The 14,743-nt window shown below is 42.3% G+C and overlaps 1 protein-coding gene across 1 annotated transcript in view; it reads right to left on the bottom strand.

Moving 5' to 3' along the window:
• Nucleotides 1-2,486: 2,486 nt before the first annotated feature.
• Nucleotides 2,487-14,743, bottom strand: part of FASN (fatty acid synthase) — a 35,411-nt gene continuing 23,154 nt past the window's right edge. Inside the window, exons 27-42 of the mRNA XM_005144210.3 lie at nt 14,369-14,519; nt 13,807-13,985; nt 13,131-13,250; nt 12,851-12,973; nt 11,063-11,283; nt 10,636-10,837; nt 9,626-9,777; nt 9,071-9,162; nt 8,760-8,911; nt 8,239-8,481; nt 6,617-6,805; nt 5,892-6,119; nt 5,253-5,473; nt 4,623-4,721; nt 4,250-4,501; nt 2,487-3,150 (exon numbers count right to left, since the gene is read on the bottom strand). Coding sequence (XP_005144267.2) covers nt 3,013-3,150; nt 4,250-4,501; nt 4,623-4,721; nt 5,253-5,473; nt 5,892-6,119; nt 6,617-6,805; nt 8,239-8,481; nt 8,760-8,911; nt 9,071-9,162; nt 9,626-9,777; nt 10,636-10,837; nt 11,063-11,283; nt 12,851-12,973; nt 13,131-13,250; nt 13,807-13,985; nt 14,369-14,519 — 2,762 coding nt within the window. The 3' untranslated portion in view covers nt 2,487-3,012. The remainder of the gene's footprint in view (nt 3,151-4,249; nt 4,502-4,622; nt 4,722-5,252; nt 5,474-5,891; nt 6,120-6,616; nt 6,806-8,238; nt 8,482-8,759; nt 8,912-9,070; nt 9,163-9,625; nt 9,778-10,635; nt 10,838-11,062; nt 11,284-12,850; nt 12,974-13,130; nt 13,251-13,806; nt 13,986-14,368; nt 14,520-14,743) is intronic.

Here is a 14,743-nt window from a genome sequence, read left to right as displayed (position 1 = left end):
CTTGTCCTATCACTGCAGTCCCTAATGAAGAGTCCCTCCCCAGCATCCCTATAGGCCCCCTTCAGATACTGGAACCTTTTTCCTTCTAGGTTTTTCAATTGAACCAAGGCAAGTAGAATTCTTTCAACGCTGTTTTTGTTCAGGCTCACTTCAACTGCCAGTACTTAAAATTCAAAACGAACCAACCAACCACATTTGTTTTCAGTTACACGGTATCCTGTGCCAAGATATGCATAGATAATATGCAATAGATATAATGAAGTCCCAGAGCATGCACATATGCCCAGTTCCCACAGCCACCCTTCAATATTAGATTCTTTGTGGCTATAAGGCACTTCACCCTCACATATTAGCCACTTCCCCTCCTTCTGTTACTGCCTAACACCTAGTCATACCTAATAACTTGACAGCATTTATACCCATTACGTAACACTCTCAGTGACTTTAAGGTAGATGCCATTAGTCCCATTTTATAAATGCAGAAACTCAGGCAGAACCATATAAAAAGGACATGGAACCATTAGAACAAGTCCAGAGGAGGCCACGAGGATGACCAGGGGCTGGAGCACCTTACCTATGAAGATAGGCTGAGAAAGTTGGGGCTGTTCAGCCTGTAGTAGAGAAGGTTGCATGGAGACCTCATAGCAGCCTTCCAGTATCTGAAGGGGGCCTACAGGGATGCTGGTGAAGGACTATTCATTAGGGACTGTAGTGATAGGACAAGAGGTAATGGGTTGAAACTTAAACAGCAGAGGTTTAGACTGGATCTAAGGAAGAAGTTCTTTACTGTAAGGGTGGTGAGGCACTGGAATGGGTTGCCCAGGGAGGTTGTGAATGCTCCATCCCTGGCAGTGTTCAAGGCTGGGCTGGATGAAGCCTTGGGTGAGATGGTTTAGTGTGAGATGTCCCTACCCATGGCAGGGGGGTTGGAACTGGATGATCTTAAGGTCCTTTCCAACCCTAACTATTCTATAATTCTATGATTCTAAAACCACAGTAGTGGAGTCAGGATTACAATGTGGGAGTTTCCACTTCAATCTCGTGGGTGTGTGCGAAATCATGGCAACAAGAAGCCATGCTCCAGAATAAGTAGTCTTCTTTATTATTGTTATTATTTCTACAGACTCCAACTCTGATGTGCCAGAAGGAGGTTTTGCTTTATACCAAGAAATGAGAGACTGTAGATGCAACACAGGATTAAAAAAATGGTGGTAGAGAATAACAGAAAAAGACAACCAGTGATCAATTCTGTTTAATACTAGGAAAGCCAAAAGGACACTGTTAAGACCAAAACATATTTAAAAAACAAACAAACAAAAAAAACAACAAAACAAAAAAAAAAGAACAAGACTTATTTTGGAAATTAAGGTGACATTATATTGGTTTTATTTCAGATTTCACAGAAGAAACACTTTATTAAACTAAAACCAGTTAACCCAGCCACTATCAACAGAGGGTGGCATAAGCAAAACACTAGGTCAGAACATGCAGTGAAGAGCCATCTATTCCTGTCACTGAAATGCTCCTGTACTACCAGGACACTTCACTGGGGGATTAAGATGGAGAGAACTGGGGACTTATAGCAGTTCTGAGAGACATAATAGCTCCTCCTAGTTGGGGCTTTGTTGCTACCCACATCTCCTCTGTATCATCAGTGTAGTAAGGATTTACTGATTTCGGAAAGGACAGATTCAGCATAGCAAAGGCAATAAGTTTACTGGATTTTATGCAAGTTTCCTTTAAAAAGGTACTATGTCTTAAAATCATGCCATCAAACTGATTACTTAGCTAACTTTTGTGGGATCTCCAGTCTCATTACTGAGAGGAAAATGAACACACAAGGCTTAGGAAGACCCTGTGCTAAATAAAATATACAGGGGGGCTCTGGGTACATACTGGTATGTTTGCCTGAACTTTGGTTATGGAAGAACAGGGGTAAAATGATTTGTTAAGTTATCATTGAAGAACTTTATCCCACCCTTACCCCCACTCCAAATGTCTGGTTGGGTGGCAAGACTGAAGGTGGGAAGGAAAAAGGTAAAGCAATAGTCTTAATGCTTTACTAAGGTTCTGATAGAGCAGAGCACAGAACCTTGCACAAATATAAGTACCTGCCTACGGATAGCTTTGCCTTCTTTTTATCAGACCAAGTGTTAAGACTGTTCCATACAGTGGCATCCATCCTACACTCCCCCCTCCCGCTCCCAAAAAAGCGGATGATGGCAAGAACCCTGCCTTCCTCACCACTACCTTTTCCTTTCTGAACTGGGAAGGGCAGTGGGAGAAAGAGGAAAAAGAAAACAGAAGAAAAAGAAACCACACTATTCCAAAGATGCACTTTGGTTTAACATATAGGCAACTTCCCCTTGTAGAATAAGCTTTCCCCTCCAAAAAGGGTGTTTCTTTCCTTCTATAACCCATGATAAATTAAAACCAAGTAAGAAGTCTCTGGTTTGACATAATAAATACTTAGAATACATCAAATGAAAAAAAAGTTACAAAAGCCTTAATGGAATTCTCTTTCTGACATAGCCACAGACAGATTCTTCACAGACAAAAAGGTATCTCAGAAATAAGCTGCAGCTCTTCTCCCTGCTCACTGGGCTTGGTCAACAAGTGCTATCACATATGCTTTGGAATACTGTTAAGACAAAAACAATATAGAGCACAAGAAGTCTATTCCTAAATTTGTTTTTCATACTGCCAAGGGTGTAGGAACAACCATAGATGGGCAACCCTCACAGCAGTGCACAGTGATAGAGTTGTCGCACTAGAGTAACAGACAGGGATACCAGGGGAAAACAAAGCATACAAAGAGAACAAGGAGAGAGAACCCATGAAAGTTGGGAAAGGAAAAGATGAGCAAGAGAAGGAAATCAAGTTCAGCTGGACTTCCCAGTTCTGGCAGCAGAGCAGATGAGATGTTGAACAACAGGAAGAGTTCCTTGGGGTCTGTCATAACAAAGAATGTTGTTGGCATTTTCTTCACCATTGGTGGTAAACAAGCAGACGTTAACCCTCTCTGACACTGACACGTGGCTCTGCCAGTGAGCTGTGGATGATCCCAATAATTGATTCAACGCCATCTCCCTCCAACAAGGTGCGGTGATCCCCTTCAATAACATGGACAGATACTTTCCCATCACATACCTGCACAGATACAGAAAAGAAAAGCTTTACAGTCACATATACAATCAGGTAGTTGGTTTGGGTTTGGCGGTCTTCTAAGTCACTCACAGTTTACAACACTATCTCCGTCAAACTCAATTAAAAACAGCACCAGTTTTACTGTGACACATTTCTATAAGTCAGCTGCAGGGCATTTCTTGGAATCAGTTTTAAAGCATGATAATTTGACAGCCTGACAGGTGACCCACTCAAATATAAGCTGGGCAAGAAGCCAGCCTGATATTAACTGAATAATTTACCTACAATATCAAAGAATGATAAAATAGCTACTTCAAGCCCTTAGGAAAATCAAATAAGCTTCCCCTTGGTCTAATTTTTCTCCCACCACCATAAAATCTTTAAGGTCATTATGTACCTCTTAATAACATATGAGTTAACCTAGTCTCAATAATGAGTATAACTTAGAAGTATGAAGAGACAAGAGATACCAGAAGCAGGTGTTCCAAAACTCTCTCCCTTTTCCCTGGTATTGTACAATAACTGTACAATATTGTACAATAAATGTACAATACAATCCCTTTTACATGAACAGGGCTAGAGACCATTGACCTTATCTGGACCATGAGCTGAAAAAGGCTCACAGGAAACCCCCATATAAACTTCAAAGTGGTCCCCAAAAGCTAAAAGCTGAAGAGAGACCCCTGTTGTCAAAAGTCTGACAGTTGCTCTTCAGAAGTCTGCCCTCAAGCAGTAGACAAACTTTAGGAGTTTACAGAGACAGAAGGAGACTAAAAGTTACTTCTGCCAAGTTACTCTTAACATCTTTATTATCTGAAGTCTAGACAGAGAGCTGCAGGAACCAGCTACAGAAACACTTCTCTAATAGAGAGGGTAGACCTCCTTCTTGCCCTCACTACCCTGAGAAAATGCCTGGAACCAGCCAACTCATTTGCTTCTAGGGACTTTAAGTTCTTGTTAGAGCACAATAGCTGCAGAATTGTAATTTCTTTCAGGTTGGTTTCATCCTTTCTCCCACAGTAAGGGTGCTTTTCCATGCTTTTCTTTTTCTCCCTCAAGTATCAAGAGAACCCCAACAGTCATCAGCTGGCCTCAGACTGACCTCTGAGAGTCTGTAGTCTCCACCCAGTCCTTCTTCATATTCACTGTGAGACTTTGCACGCATCAGTGTCACATTCCCATGATACTTAGACTCTGGTATATACTTGTCAGCAGCCTTCAGTTTATGGTAAAAGGAAGCAGCAGCAAAGCTGAGTGCTTCACGATTGATGTTTGCATGTGTCTGAGTGATGAGGTCTGCAGCAGCATTCACACGAGCCTCCAGATCTTTCAGGGGTAGAAGAACCTCCAGCAGCTGGAAATATGAATTTTTTTCCCATTAGTCTCAGTATCTGATAATCCATCGTTTAAACAGAAAACAACAGCCCTCTTGTGAAACATAAAGATACAAAAAAAAACAAACAAACCAACATCACCTTATTATATTCAATGCCTGTAAATTGCTGAACAAAGGCACACAATGCTTCAGTCTCCAATGCAGCCTCGTTTCCTTGGGCCAGCTTGGCTCTGTAGCTCTGTAGGAGAAGAACAAAATGTGAACATGATAAAAAACAATTACAGAACAAATGGCTTTGAACCAGGAAAAGGCGAGGGAGGAAAAAAAATAGAAAGGGAAAAAGCTTAGGGTGCAAAATAAAGATCCCATGAGGACAGATCCACTGGTGGCAACTGCCAAGAGCCTAGTATACTATAGACAGTACAATGGAAATGTAAGGGAATGCTTAAGCAAGGTTTCCTAGCACCCTTAACACAAGGATCTTGTCTTGAAGGCTCCAGGATCTTCCAGAAACATACTAATATTACAATTCATCATAGCAAGAGCAACATTTGTGTCTTAGCCCTCACCAGTTAATGAAGACCACCCCCCATATGCTTCCATCCTTCAGCCATTCATAAGCATCCACTACCTACAGCTGTCTCCCAACTCCCCTGTCAAGACATCTGTCAGCTTTTCAGATGATTCATATCTAGAGCAGCAGGATCTTAGAATGTGAGCCCTGATGCAGGATGATCCCCAGACAACAGATTCTCTTTGTGTCTCTTACCTGAGTGTATGCTGCCACAAAGGAATGAGACCCATCAAAAAGGAACAGACTGTTGAGTGCATGGGAAGCATTTTGTTGGTCTTGCAGTTGGGAGCACATTTCAAAGGCTACACAGGCACCAAAGGAATACCCAGCAATGCGATAAGGTCCTTCGGGTTGTATCTGCTTCATACAGTCAATGTAATAGGCTGCCAGGCTCTGTATGCTGTCCAGGGGAGCAGCTGGAACACAGAAGCAAGTTAGAAACAGACTCCAGTGAAAGACACTGCCGGACAGGTGGAAACATACAAGCTATTTTGTTGAAGGTCAGTTTCTGAATTATGGTTAGCAACTTAACATTTTAGACAAACAACAGTAATGTTGCTGCTTTCCAAAGACAGGTAGAACACCATGCCTTGTTTTTCTCCTGCATGTTTATTTGCTGGCAGAGACTGTAACATCCAATTATTCCATTTGCCCATACATAATCTAACCCAGTACTTCTCTTGTTATTTGGGGAAGTCTGACATGACCCTGTGCAGGCTATAGGTACTGATAATTTAACCACAGAGTTTAAGACTCTAGAAGCAAAGCTATCTCTATAAGGCAACCAAAAATCAGACTGTTATTTTACAAATTCAAGATGATGAACTGAAATACCTTTTGTGCACTGGAGCCCATAGCAGGGCATATGAAGTCTGGAGGTGAGAGTGTGGAAAACTGCAACAGATCCTTCAATGGGGTGAACCAGGAAAAGAGGGCGCTCTGTGCTCTGAACATCATTGAGGCGCGTGACTGTTGGCGCTTCTGGGTTCACCAACAAGTTGTTCAAATCTAGTTTTGGAGGTTTGCCTGGGCCTGTCTTCATCAGCTGGGATGGCTTGAGCTCTTTGAAGGGAAGCACACCAGAAAAATACAACTAGATTCAGGATCAGTCTTGGTCACACACTCATAGTCCTGAAGGAGAATCTTAAAGCTGCTCTGGATTAGCCCACTGGCTCGCTAAATCATCAGGGCACAGACAGAAATCTTCAGCAACTGCATATGCTTTTAGCTTACAGTAAGCATGACATTACATTGTCTACTCCTTAGACAGGTAAAAGGTATCAAATTGCATCCTGCACACAGTTGCAGAGGAGTACTCATACAGGCACATACAAGCCAGGCAAGAAAGTGGATTTCACACTCTTTCTTATACCCTGCCCCCAGAATTGATGGGCCTGACCCCAGTGCACTTCAGTGACATGTCTGTCACTTAAAAGCCTTTCAGCTATAACCTTATTTCATTATTTGAGGCTTATGTCACTAGAGCCAAAAGAAACTGATTGGAAGCTTAATTATTTGCATTCAGGTGACTGTCAGCAATCCCAATGCAGGCACTATACCCTCTGCTGTCCCGGACTTGGAAGAAAGTTCATGCAGTTTGTTGATTGTAAGAAGTCGGATTTCTCTCATGGTCATAATGATGTCATAGTCTCTCTCCAGCGTCTGGCGCACCTCCACACCCATCAAGGAATCCAAGCCCAAGTCTGCCAAGGTACTGTCAGCATTCAGACTACTCACATCACGGACACCTGGGAAAAAAAGAGCACACCAATAAAAAGCCAATTTCTTTTCAGCTGTTAGGCCTCTTGCAGTTTTCTTCTCAACCTCCTCCTTTCTCCTGAAACCTGAATAAAATACAGCTAGAGAATTACATTTTAGGATCATCTAATGCTTTCAACAAGTCACCTCTTCTACAACCCACACCTAGTGTACTCATATAGGATCTTGTCTTTAGAGTACATGTTAAATGTGTGCAGCTTTTATGACAGGGATGACAGGGGATACATCAGTCCCAGCTAAATAGGTGTGAACTTTGTCACTACAGCTCTAGACCAAGTTCAGGACAGACACCTAGAGGAATTTCACCTACTGCAGGCTCTAATTGAAACTGCAGTTCTACACCTAACACAACTAACCCTCAGCTACAGCAGGAGACAAAACCATCAATGATGGCTGATTGCAACACTTGATGTCTATCACATTGGAGAAGGCAATTCCTCTAGTCTTCATTTCCTTTTCCTCTTCAATTTTCACACTGTTCAAGTCTCTCTTACCCTTTCCTTACCTGTAAAAGTCTTCTCAAAACAGCACTTGCATCTACAGCTCTTCCTCCCCACCTTCACCTTCTGGTGCCCCATGTTGCAATGCTCCCACCATTAATCTTCTTACTAGCTTCCCCCTTTTCTATCTTCACACAATCTCCTTCCAAACTAACACTATAGCTGGTACAGATGATTTCCCATGACTTCTGAAAGCCACTTTTGTTCTGAGAAGTCAGACTTGCCTGACTGCCCACAGTCCCTTCAGTAATACTCAGGAGACTGTCTTTAATGTATCAGTATCTCTTTTGGTAGAAAATAAAGAAGCAGTACATGCTTCTGTCCACAAAAGAGACAACAGTTGACCGAGATTATTCACTTTCAGCACAAGAAGAGGGGACAATGGTAAAATTCACAAAGTTCAAAACAGCCAGGAGAACATGGCACTTCTTGTAACACATGGTAAAGCTATGGTTACTATATGTTCACATGGAATGACAGCTGATTAGAGAATACACTAAGCTACTTTTTGCAGCATAAGGACATCCCAAGGTGAATGTTTGAAAGCTGCAATAGTACTCAAAGTTAGTCATGTATTTGCTCTATTATGTGCTGTCCCAGAATTTTGCTCTTCAGGGCTGTTCATGTTGATTCTCCATTTCGAGAAAGGTGCCAGTCCACTCTAAAGAAAACCCAAGATAGTGAGGTGTGTGTGTGTGTCTGTAAAATACACTAAGGTCAAGAAATGAATGCATTATTGGAGAGAAGCAGCAGTGTAAAAGAAACAAACAGTTCCCCACCACCCCCACAGCACAGGAAGTCAGGAAGAGATGCTGACTAGAGCATCTGCAGCAGCATCACTGATTTCCAAAAGCATTGAGATGATAAACACTGCCCAGCAGTGCTTGTCGGAGAGCACCTACCCAGAATGTGAGCAACAGCTGCTACAAGATCCCGCTGACTGCCTCCTTCAGTTTTCACAGAGACCTTTTCTGCTAGGACAAAACTAGACATGACAGGATGAGGCTGATTCAGGAAGATGTCAAGCACTTCCAGGCATGAACTGATTTGCTGTGGAATGGTTCCTCCAACCACAATCTCTTTGTGTCCCATTGTCTTAAGAAGGATGCCCACATCGCCAATGGCTCCCCACTGGATTGCTAGGCCTGGAGAAGAAATCAGAAGAACACACTAGACAACTAACTAAAGCAGGAGGCAGCAACAAAAGGGAGTTAAAAACCAGCTAAGTGAAGGCCTGCATTTCTTTTGTTGTGTTAAATGGTCAGTATTCATTCACACATGAATAACTCAGGGTAACAGCCAGGAGAGGAAACAGCCTTCAACACTGAACATCCAGATAAGGGCACAAATTTCTGGTGAGCTGTTTCTCCTCTGGATGTTTGGAGAGAAAGATGATTCTGTGCAATCAGTAAAGTCATCTTACCTGGGAGTCCATCATGATGCCGCTGCTCACAGATACGCTCCATGGTAGAATTGGCAAAGCCATAATTACTTTGTCCAGCATTTCCTCTGCCACAGCTTACGGAGGAGAACGCAACAAAATAGTCCAAGTCTGGACACTTCTTACGAGTCACCCTTGGAGTAGAGCAGGAGAGAGAAGCTTCATCAGAAAAGCTTGCTAACTCTGTCACTGTGGAAGACTAGGGCAAGACTTCACTTTTAAAACTGCTTTATGTTTTATCAGCTCTGTGACCATGAAAGCAGTACATACTTGTCCCTTCTACAGACACTTACCTATCCAAATGAAGGGTGCCTGAATACTTGGGCTTGTTGACCTCACAGAATAATTCTGGGGTCTGGTTTTCAATCATACCATCTCTCAGGACCTGGGAGGAAGGGAGAAAAAGAAACAGAGTGCATTTTTCCATTTAAATTGGCCACAGGGCTCGAGATACAAGAGGGTATCACTACACAATGCTTTTGTGTAACTTTACAGTATGGACGCACCCTGAATGCCCCAAAATGACTAGGACAACATGGCTTTTGGTAAGTCTGCTTTTCTCAGTACTGTCACTGCAGCCTTCAGCTGTCAAGTTCTGTGTGGGACTTTTCTTGTCCCCAGGGGTCTCAGGCAACATCTGTCAACTGAAATAGCTGGCCACATACAAGTTGCTTCCCAGGTCAAGGGGCCAGACCCTTAAGCCTTTAGTCACCAGGTAAGGCCAAAGTAAAGTGTCGTTTGAAACACAGAGATGCAATCTAAAACTGTATGAAGCCTGACTGCCCTCAGTAAAAAAGCCACTTGAATGGCTGCTCTTTCTCTCTTACAAGTCCTTTCAAGTCACTTACCACAGCCAAATTAAAGATGCCTCCAACTGGACCAAGCTGCAAAGCTTCTTCTATCAACTGCTGTGTTCCTTCTAGCGTTGCAATATCACTGGTAGATACCAATACCTGGACTCCCAGTGCCTTCCACTGCCTAACACGTTCAGCCTGATAGCCTATAAAAATAAAGGTGAACAGTGCCTGGGATGGAGCATTCAAACCATAAGGCTTTGGTTAACCTGCTCCTTACTCTTTTCTGACTAGATAAGAACTGAATAGATAAATAATACCCAATTCAGCTGCAAGCAGAAAACTGGACAAAACAACTAGAATGAGGCAACAGATTATAGTAGCACAACTGGAACTTATGAAGTAGAAACAGCTGATCTATGTGTTTGAACAAGTGGTACAATTGTGAACTTAACAATGGAAAGAAATCTGTAGAGACAGAGGATTATGTGGACTGAATCTGTATGAGGAAAGAGTGAAAAGGCTACCACTACTAAGAAATCTCAATTCTGCAACTGTAATCAAACTAATGGCTTAAAACTGAATAAAAATGCTTCCTGATGTTATCACATAATAGGGCACATCTTTACAGATCAGCTATCTGAAGGAGCAAGAGTAAACATCCACACAAAACTTGAGCGACAGTTTTGCGTGGTTCTTCCTTGTGGCCTGTGATCTCCCATGCTACAGCTATGCAACAAGTCAGTGAGGTAGCAAGAGACATTTTGTAGAGGGGGTGAAAGTAAGGCTGGAGAAAAAATCCTGGGTAAGGGAAAAAATGGGCTGATAGAATTCAGAAGCATAAACAAACAAATAAAAAGAGGAAGGAAGTAGTTGAAAAAGAAGTTAAAAGATACTTCCTCCTTTGGCACTAAAGGGGCTTGTTTTAAGTGAGAGAATACATACATGAGAGAAAAGAAAAAGAAATCAAGACACTATTAGTTGCTGATAGGACACTTTCAAAATGGAAAGAAACTACAAACTCAGATCTATTGAAAGGCAGTCATATTCCCTGTTTTGCTTACCAGTTCGTATGCCAGAACGAGATGTCAGTACGAGCTTCTGCGCTCCTCTCTCAACTAGCCATTGTGCCAACTCAAGCCCAAATCCTCCTAGGCCGCCTGTGATGATGTAAGACTTGGTAGGTGGACAGGAGGTTCGGGAGATGGCAGAGATTTTAACCGGGTCAGACCTTCTCAGAGGAGATTCCAGTTCCTCCTCCTGGACCTGCAGAGAAAACATAGTTCAGATGAGCTGCCCCCAGATGTCACCCCTGAACCACCTGCTCTGGGCTGGGCTCCTCCAGCCACCCCAGGAACACCCGTTACAATGTCTGCAGTAGAAATAACCACCCTGTGCTGTCCCAGTTATTCAACTTCACCTGGAGCTGGATCCAAAATATCCAATACAGTCACATACAGAGGATGAGAATCAGAGTCATTATCTCATTACCTTGATCATAACTTTGCCAATATGTTTTCCTTGTGCCATGAACCTGAAGGCAGCTTCTACCTCTTCTTTGTTAAAGACTGTGCTCCTCAGGGGTTTTACTACACCATCTTTTATGCCTTTCTTCAACAACTCTGATACTACTTCCCACTGTTGATTATCCTCAAAGATTGCATCTAGTAGGATCCCATGAAATGCCACATTCTTGAGGAAGAGAGCCATTCCTAGAAAAAGCAACTTGGTTATGACCTGATGCTGGCTGACATTTCAAAACAGTCTGTCATCTGCTTCAGAAACGTTTCTTTATAGGTCAGTAAAGTAAGACTCAGGAGTAAAGCAGTTAGTTGCTAGCATTCTACATTTCCCAAACTCATTCTTGCATATACACTCTAAATGTTGTATTAGTTGGGTTGTTCTCTTACAAGCAGACCAATTTAACAAAAACTCTACTCACAAAAATTGTGTATGAAGAGGACAAGCTATAACATGGTCAGTCTGATACTGAAAAGGACATTTTTGTGTCTAGCTGAGTTAGTCACAGAGGAGTGAGAACTCCCATGTACATCCTTGTCCATTTCCACAGGAAATTCTTCCGCACAGGAAGTATTCCAAAATGCTAGGATCTCTCAAAATGTAAAGAGACTGTCAACACTTGCTATATGCAATCATTCTACAACAGAAAAACATACTTGTCAATTTTCACTAAGCACATTTGAATTTGTTTTGCCATCCAGGAGAAATCAAGTTAAATCTTGCCCCTGATGCCATCAAAAACTAGGAGGTGCTATTGACTCTCCTGAGAAACAAGAGGCTTTGCAGAGGGGCCTGGATAGACTGGAACATTGGGCATTCATCAATGACAAGAATTTTATCAAGAACAAATGCCAGATTCTGTACTTGAGACCAAATAATGCCAGACACAAGTTAGGAGAAGATTGGAGAGGATTACGAGTTAGGAGAGGACTGGCTGGAGAGCAGCTCTGCAGAAAGGGACTGCGGAGAACTGGTTAGCAGCAGCCTCGATAGGAGCCAGCAGTGTGCCCTGGCAGCTGAGAGGGCAAACTGCATCCTGGGGTTTGCCACACAGCAGAACCAGCCAGGCAAGAGGTGACTGTCCGGCTGTATTTACTGTTGGTGCAGCCTCACATAGAGCTCTGTGTGCTGGGCCCCGCAATTTAGAAACAATAAGAAGGTACTCAAATGTGCAGGTCCCTTCCAACTGGAACTATCACATTCTAGTCAAAACGGCATAGATAGTGAAACAATAAATTAAGGTTCTCTCAAGATCAGGTTCTCTGCAGTTATCTCAAAAATTCCATTAACTTTCACTAATTAAGTTTACCCAGAACAGAAGACAAAACTGCAGCTTATGGAGCTATGAACTTCATTTGCTAAGTTTTACAGTGCACTCATCTATCACAAATGGATATGTGACATCCCAAAAAGTTTAAGTCAAACAGATCTAGGAAATCTATAATGTAGCAGACACAGTGGTAAACAGTGCCATGTGAAATAAATGCTGTTTCGTCCTAATTTCCTCTTCAAACACCGTGGGCAACACATCCTACGCTGATTTTAAACAAAGTCTTTGAAGAAGAGAATTATTTTATATGTTTTATGCTCCTTCAAAAGGTATTTGCTGAAAAACTACATAAATCATTAGTGATAAAAGTATCCCAGCTAAAAGCTTCTCTAAATTTGAAGACTGGTCTGTGTTAAGATAGTATATAGGTTGTGCTGTCATGTTTGCTTTAAACCTAATGAGATCTATTTCCCAAAGCTCCACCTTACCAAGTTGACTGTTGTTAGACAGATCAAATTTGCCTATTTCCAAAAAGCGCCCATGTTGAGCAAGACAACGCAAACTGGCTTGGAGCTTCTCTTCTGCCAAGGAATTTAACACAAGGTTCACACCTGCAATGAAAGGAGAAGCAACTATTTAATAAACTCAACTCTGAACTCTGCTGAGAGCCTAAACCTGCTTTTTAGTGACTCATTTTACCTTTAGAAACTGCAACTGCATAATCCGGCATAGCTGACAAAAGAAGGAAAATATATTCCTTGCTCTTACCCTTTCCATTAGTAAGTCGCAGTATATGTTGCTCAAAGGTGGTATTTCGGGAGCTGGCAAAACTATTGGCATCCAGCTGTGGGAATCTTGCTTGGAGATACTCACGTTTCTCAGTGGAGCCTGAAAGTACAAGAGAGGCTGAATGATGCCAGTACCATTTTTGTGTGTGTGTTTGGTTTTTTAATGATGAAAGAGCCCATTTTCATCTGCATATCTTTTCCAAAGGACTAAGTCTGAGCAGCCATCAAGCGCTTGTTTCAAAGCTCTCATGCTCTCAAGGTGTCAAACCTTAGGACAAAGGCTGTCTAGTTATTACTGCTCATTTATGAGCTGGACCAAGGACTAGAAACAGACCAAGCCTTGCAACTATTACTGAATTTAAAATGAAGTAGCCTTAATATTCTTCCACACTTTCATTATACAGCGTACAGAGGTATATAAATTTGCCTGTGCTGTTGAAATTTCAAGCAGCCAGTAGCTGTATTTACCATGTATCCCATTTTCAGTCTAGAAACTAGATCAAAGTTATAGAGATCATATTGGAGGGAAAAGTACATATGTAAATGCATATTTTTATATATAAACACACACAATTTCCTCTCTCATGTATTATTATTTCTTATATACATAGATTTTATTTTATTTTCCCCTGTGACACTGGACCCTCAGTACTCACCTACAGTAGTGAAGACACGGCAGCCCATGCTCAGGGCAATGGCAATGGCTGCTTGGCCAACACCTCCTGAGCCAGAGTGAATAAGGACACTCTCACCCTTCTTCATACCACCTCGAACCACCAAAGCATAATAAGCAGTGGCATAAACCACAGGCACTGAAGCTGCTTCTTCCAGAGTCCTAAGCAGCAAAGTGAAAGACAGAACATATCTTTAGCCTTGGAGAAGACTACTAGATTCTCTGATGAAATTTGCTTTTCTTCAATGGAAACTCTAGGCAGCTGTGGCAGTCTGCTGCATGACTGAGAAACATTTACACTTTTTGATCTAAGGGCCTAAAAGAAGGAGATAAGAACCTGTGCAAGCCACTGTACAAAAAATAATGCTCAACTCCTGCAGTGAATCTAAGCCAAATCCTACAGCTGCTCAGGAGACTAACTCTGTTATCATTTCCCAGTGGGGAATGTACCCACTGTGCATTACTCTGGTTTGATTAGGGCTGTCATCAGCCTCGGGCAGGAAGGCAAATCTAAACCACACACCAGAAGACAGAAGTGGACTTACCAGTTTTTAGGCACCTCCCATAGAAACCTCTTGTCACAGTCTACCACTGTAGCCAGCCCCTTGGCTGGCAGCAATCCCATCACCCTTCTTCCAGCCAGGTCCCGTCCTGAGAACTCCATGCCCAGCATGCACTGCTGCAAAGCCCAGTTACCTGAAAGAACATTATCATCTTTTACAAAAGCTATTTCTCTTCTAAAAATCCCTTGGTCAAGAATGTACTACCACTGTGGGCCCCAAAAATTAGAACCCCTGACAGAAAGCACTGGGATTTGTCTATACACACAGTTTGTAAGCCACCATAATTAATTTCTCACTACAAAAGTAGCAGAAAAGGACGTGGTCTCATTAAATCTTACTCTTTATCCTTGATGATAT

The sequence above is a fragment of the Melopsittacus undulatus genome, chromosome 11, assembly GCF_012275295.1.
Source record: "Melopsittacus undulatus isolate bMelUnd1 chromosome 11, bMelUnd1.mat.Z, whole genome shotgun sequence".
Classification (NCBI taxonomy): Eukaryota; Metazoa; Chordata; class Aves; order Psittaciformes; family Psittaculidae; genus Melopsittacus; species Melopsittacus undulatus.
Note: the sequence above shows the minus strand (reverse complement) of the source record. Positions and strands in the feature narration are given on the sequence as shown.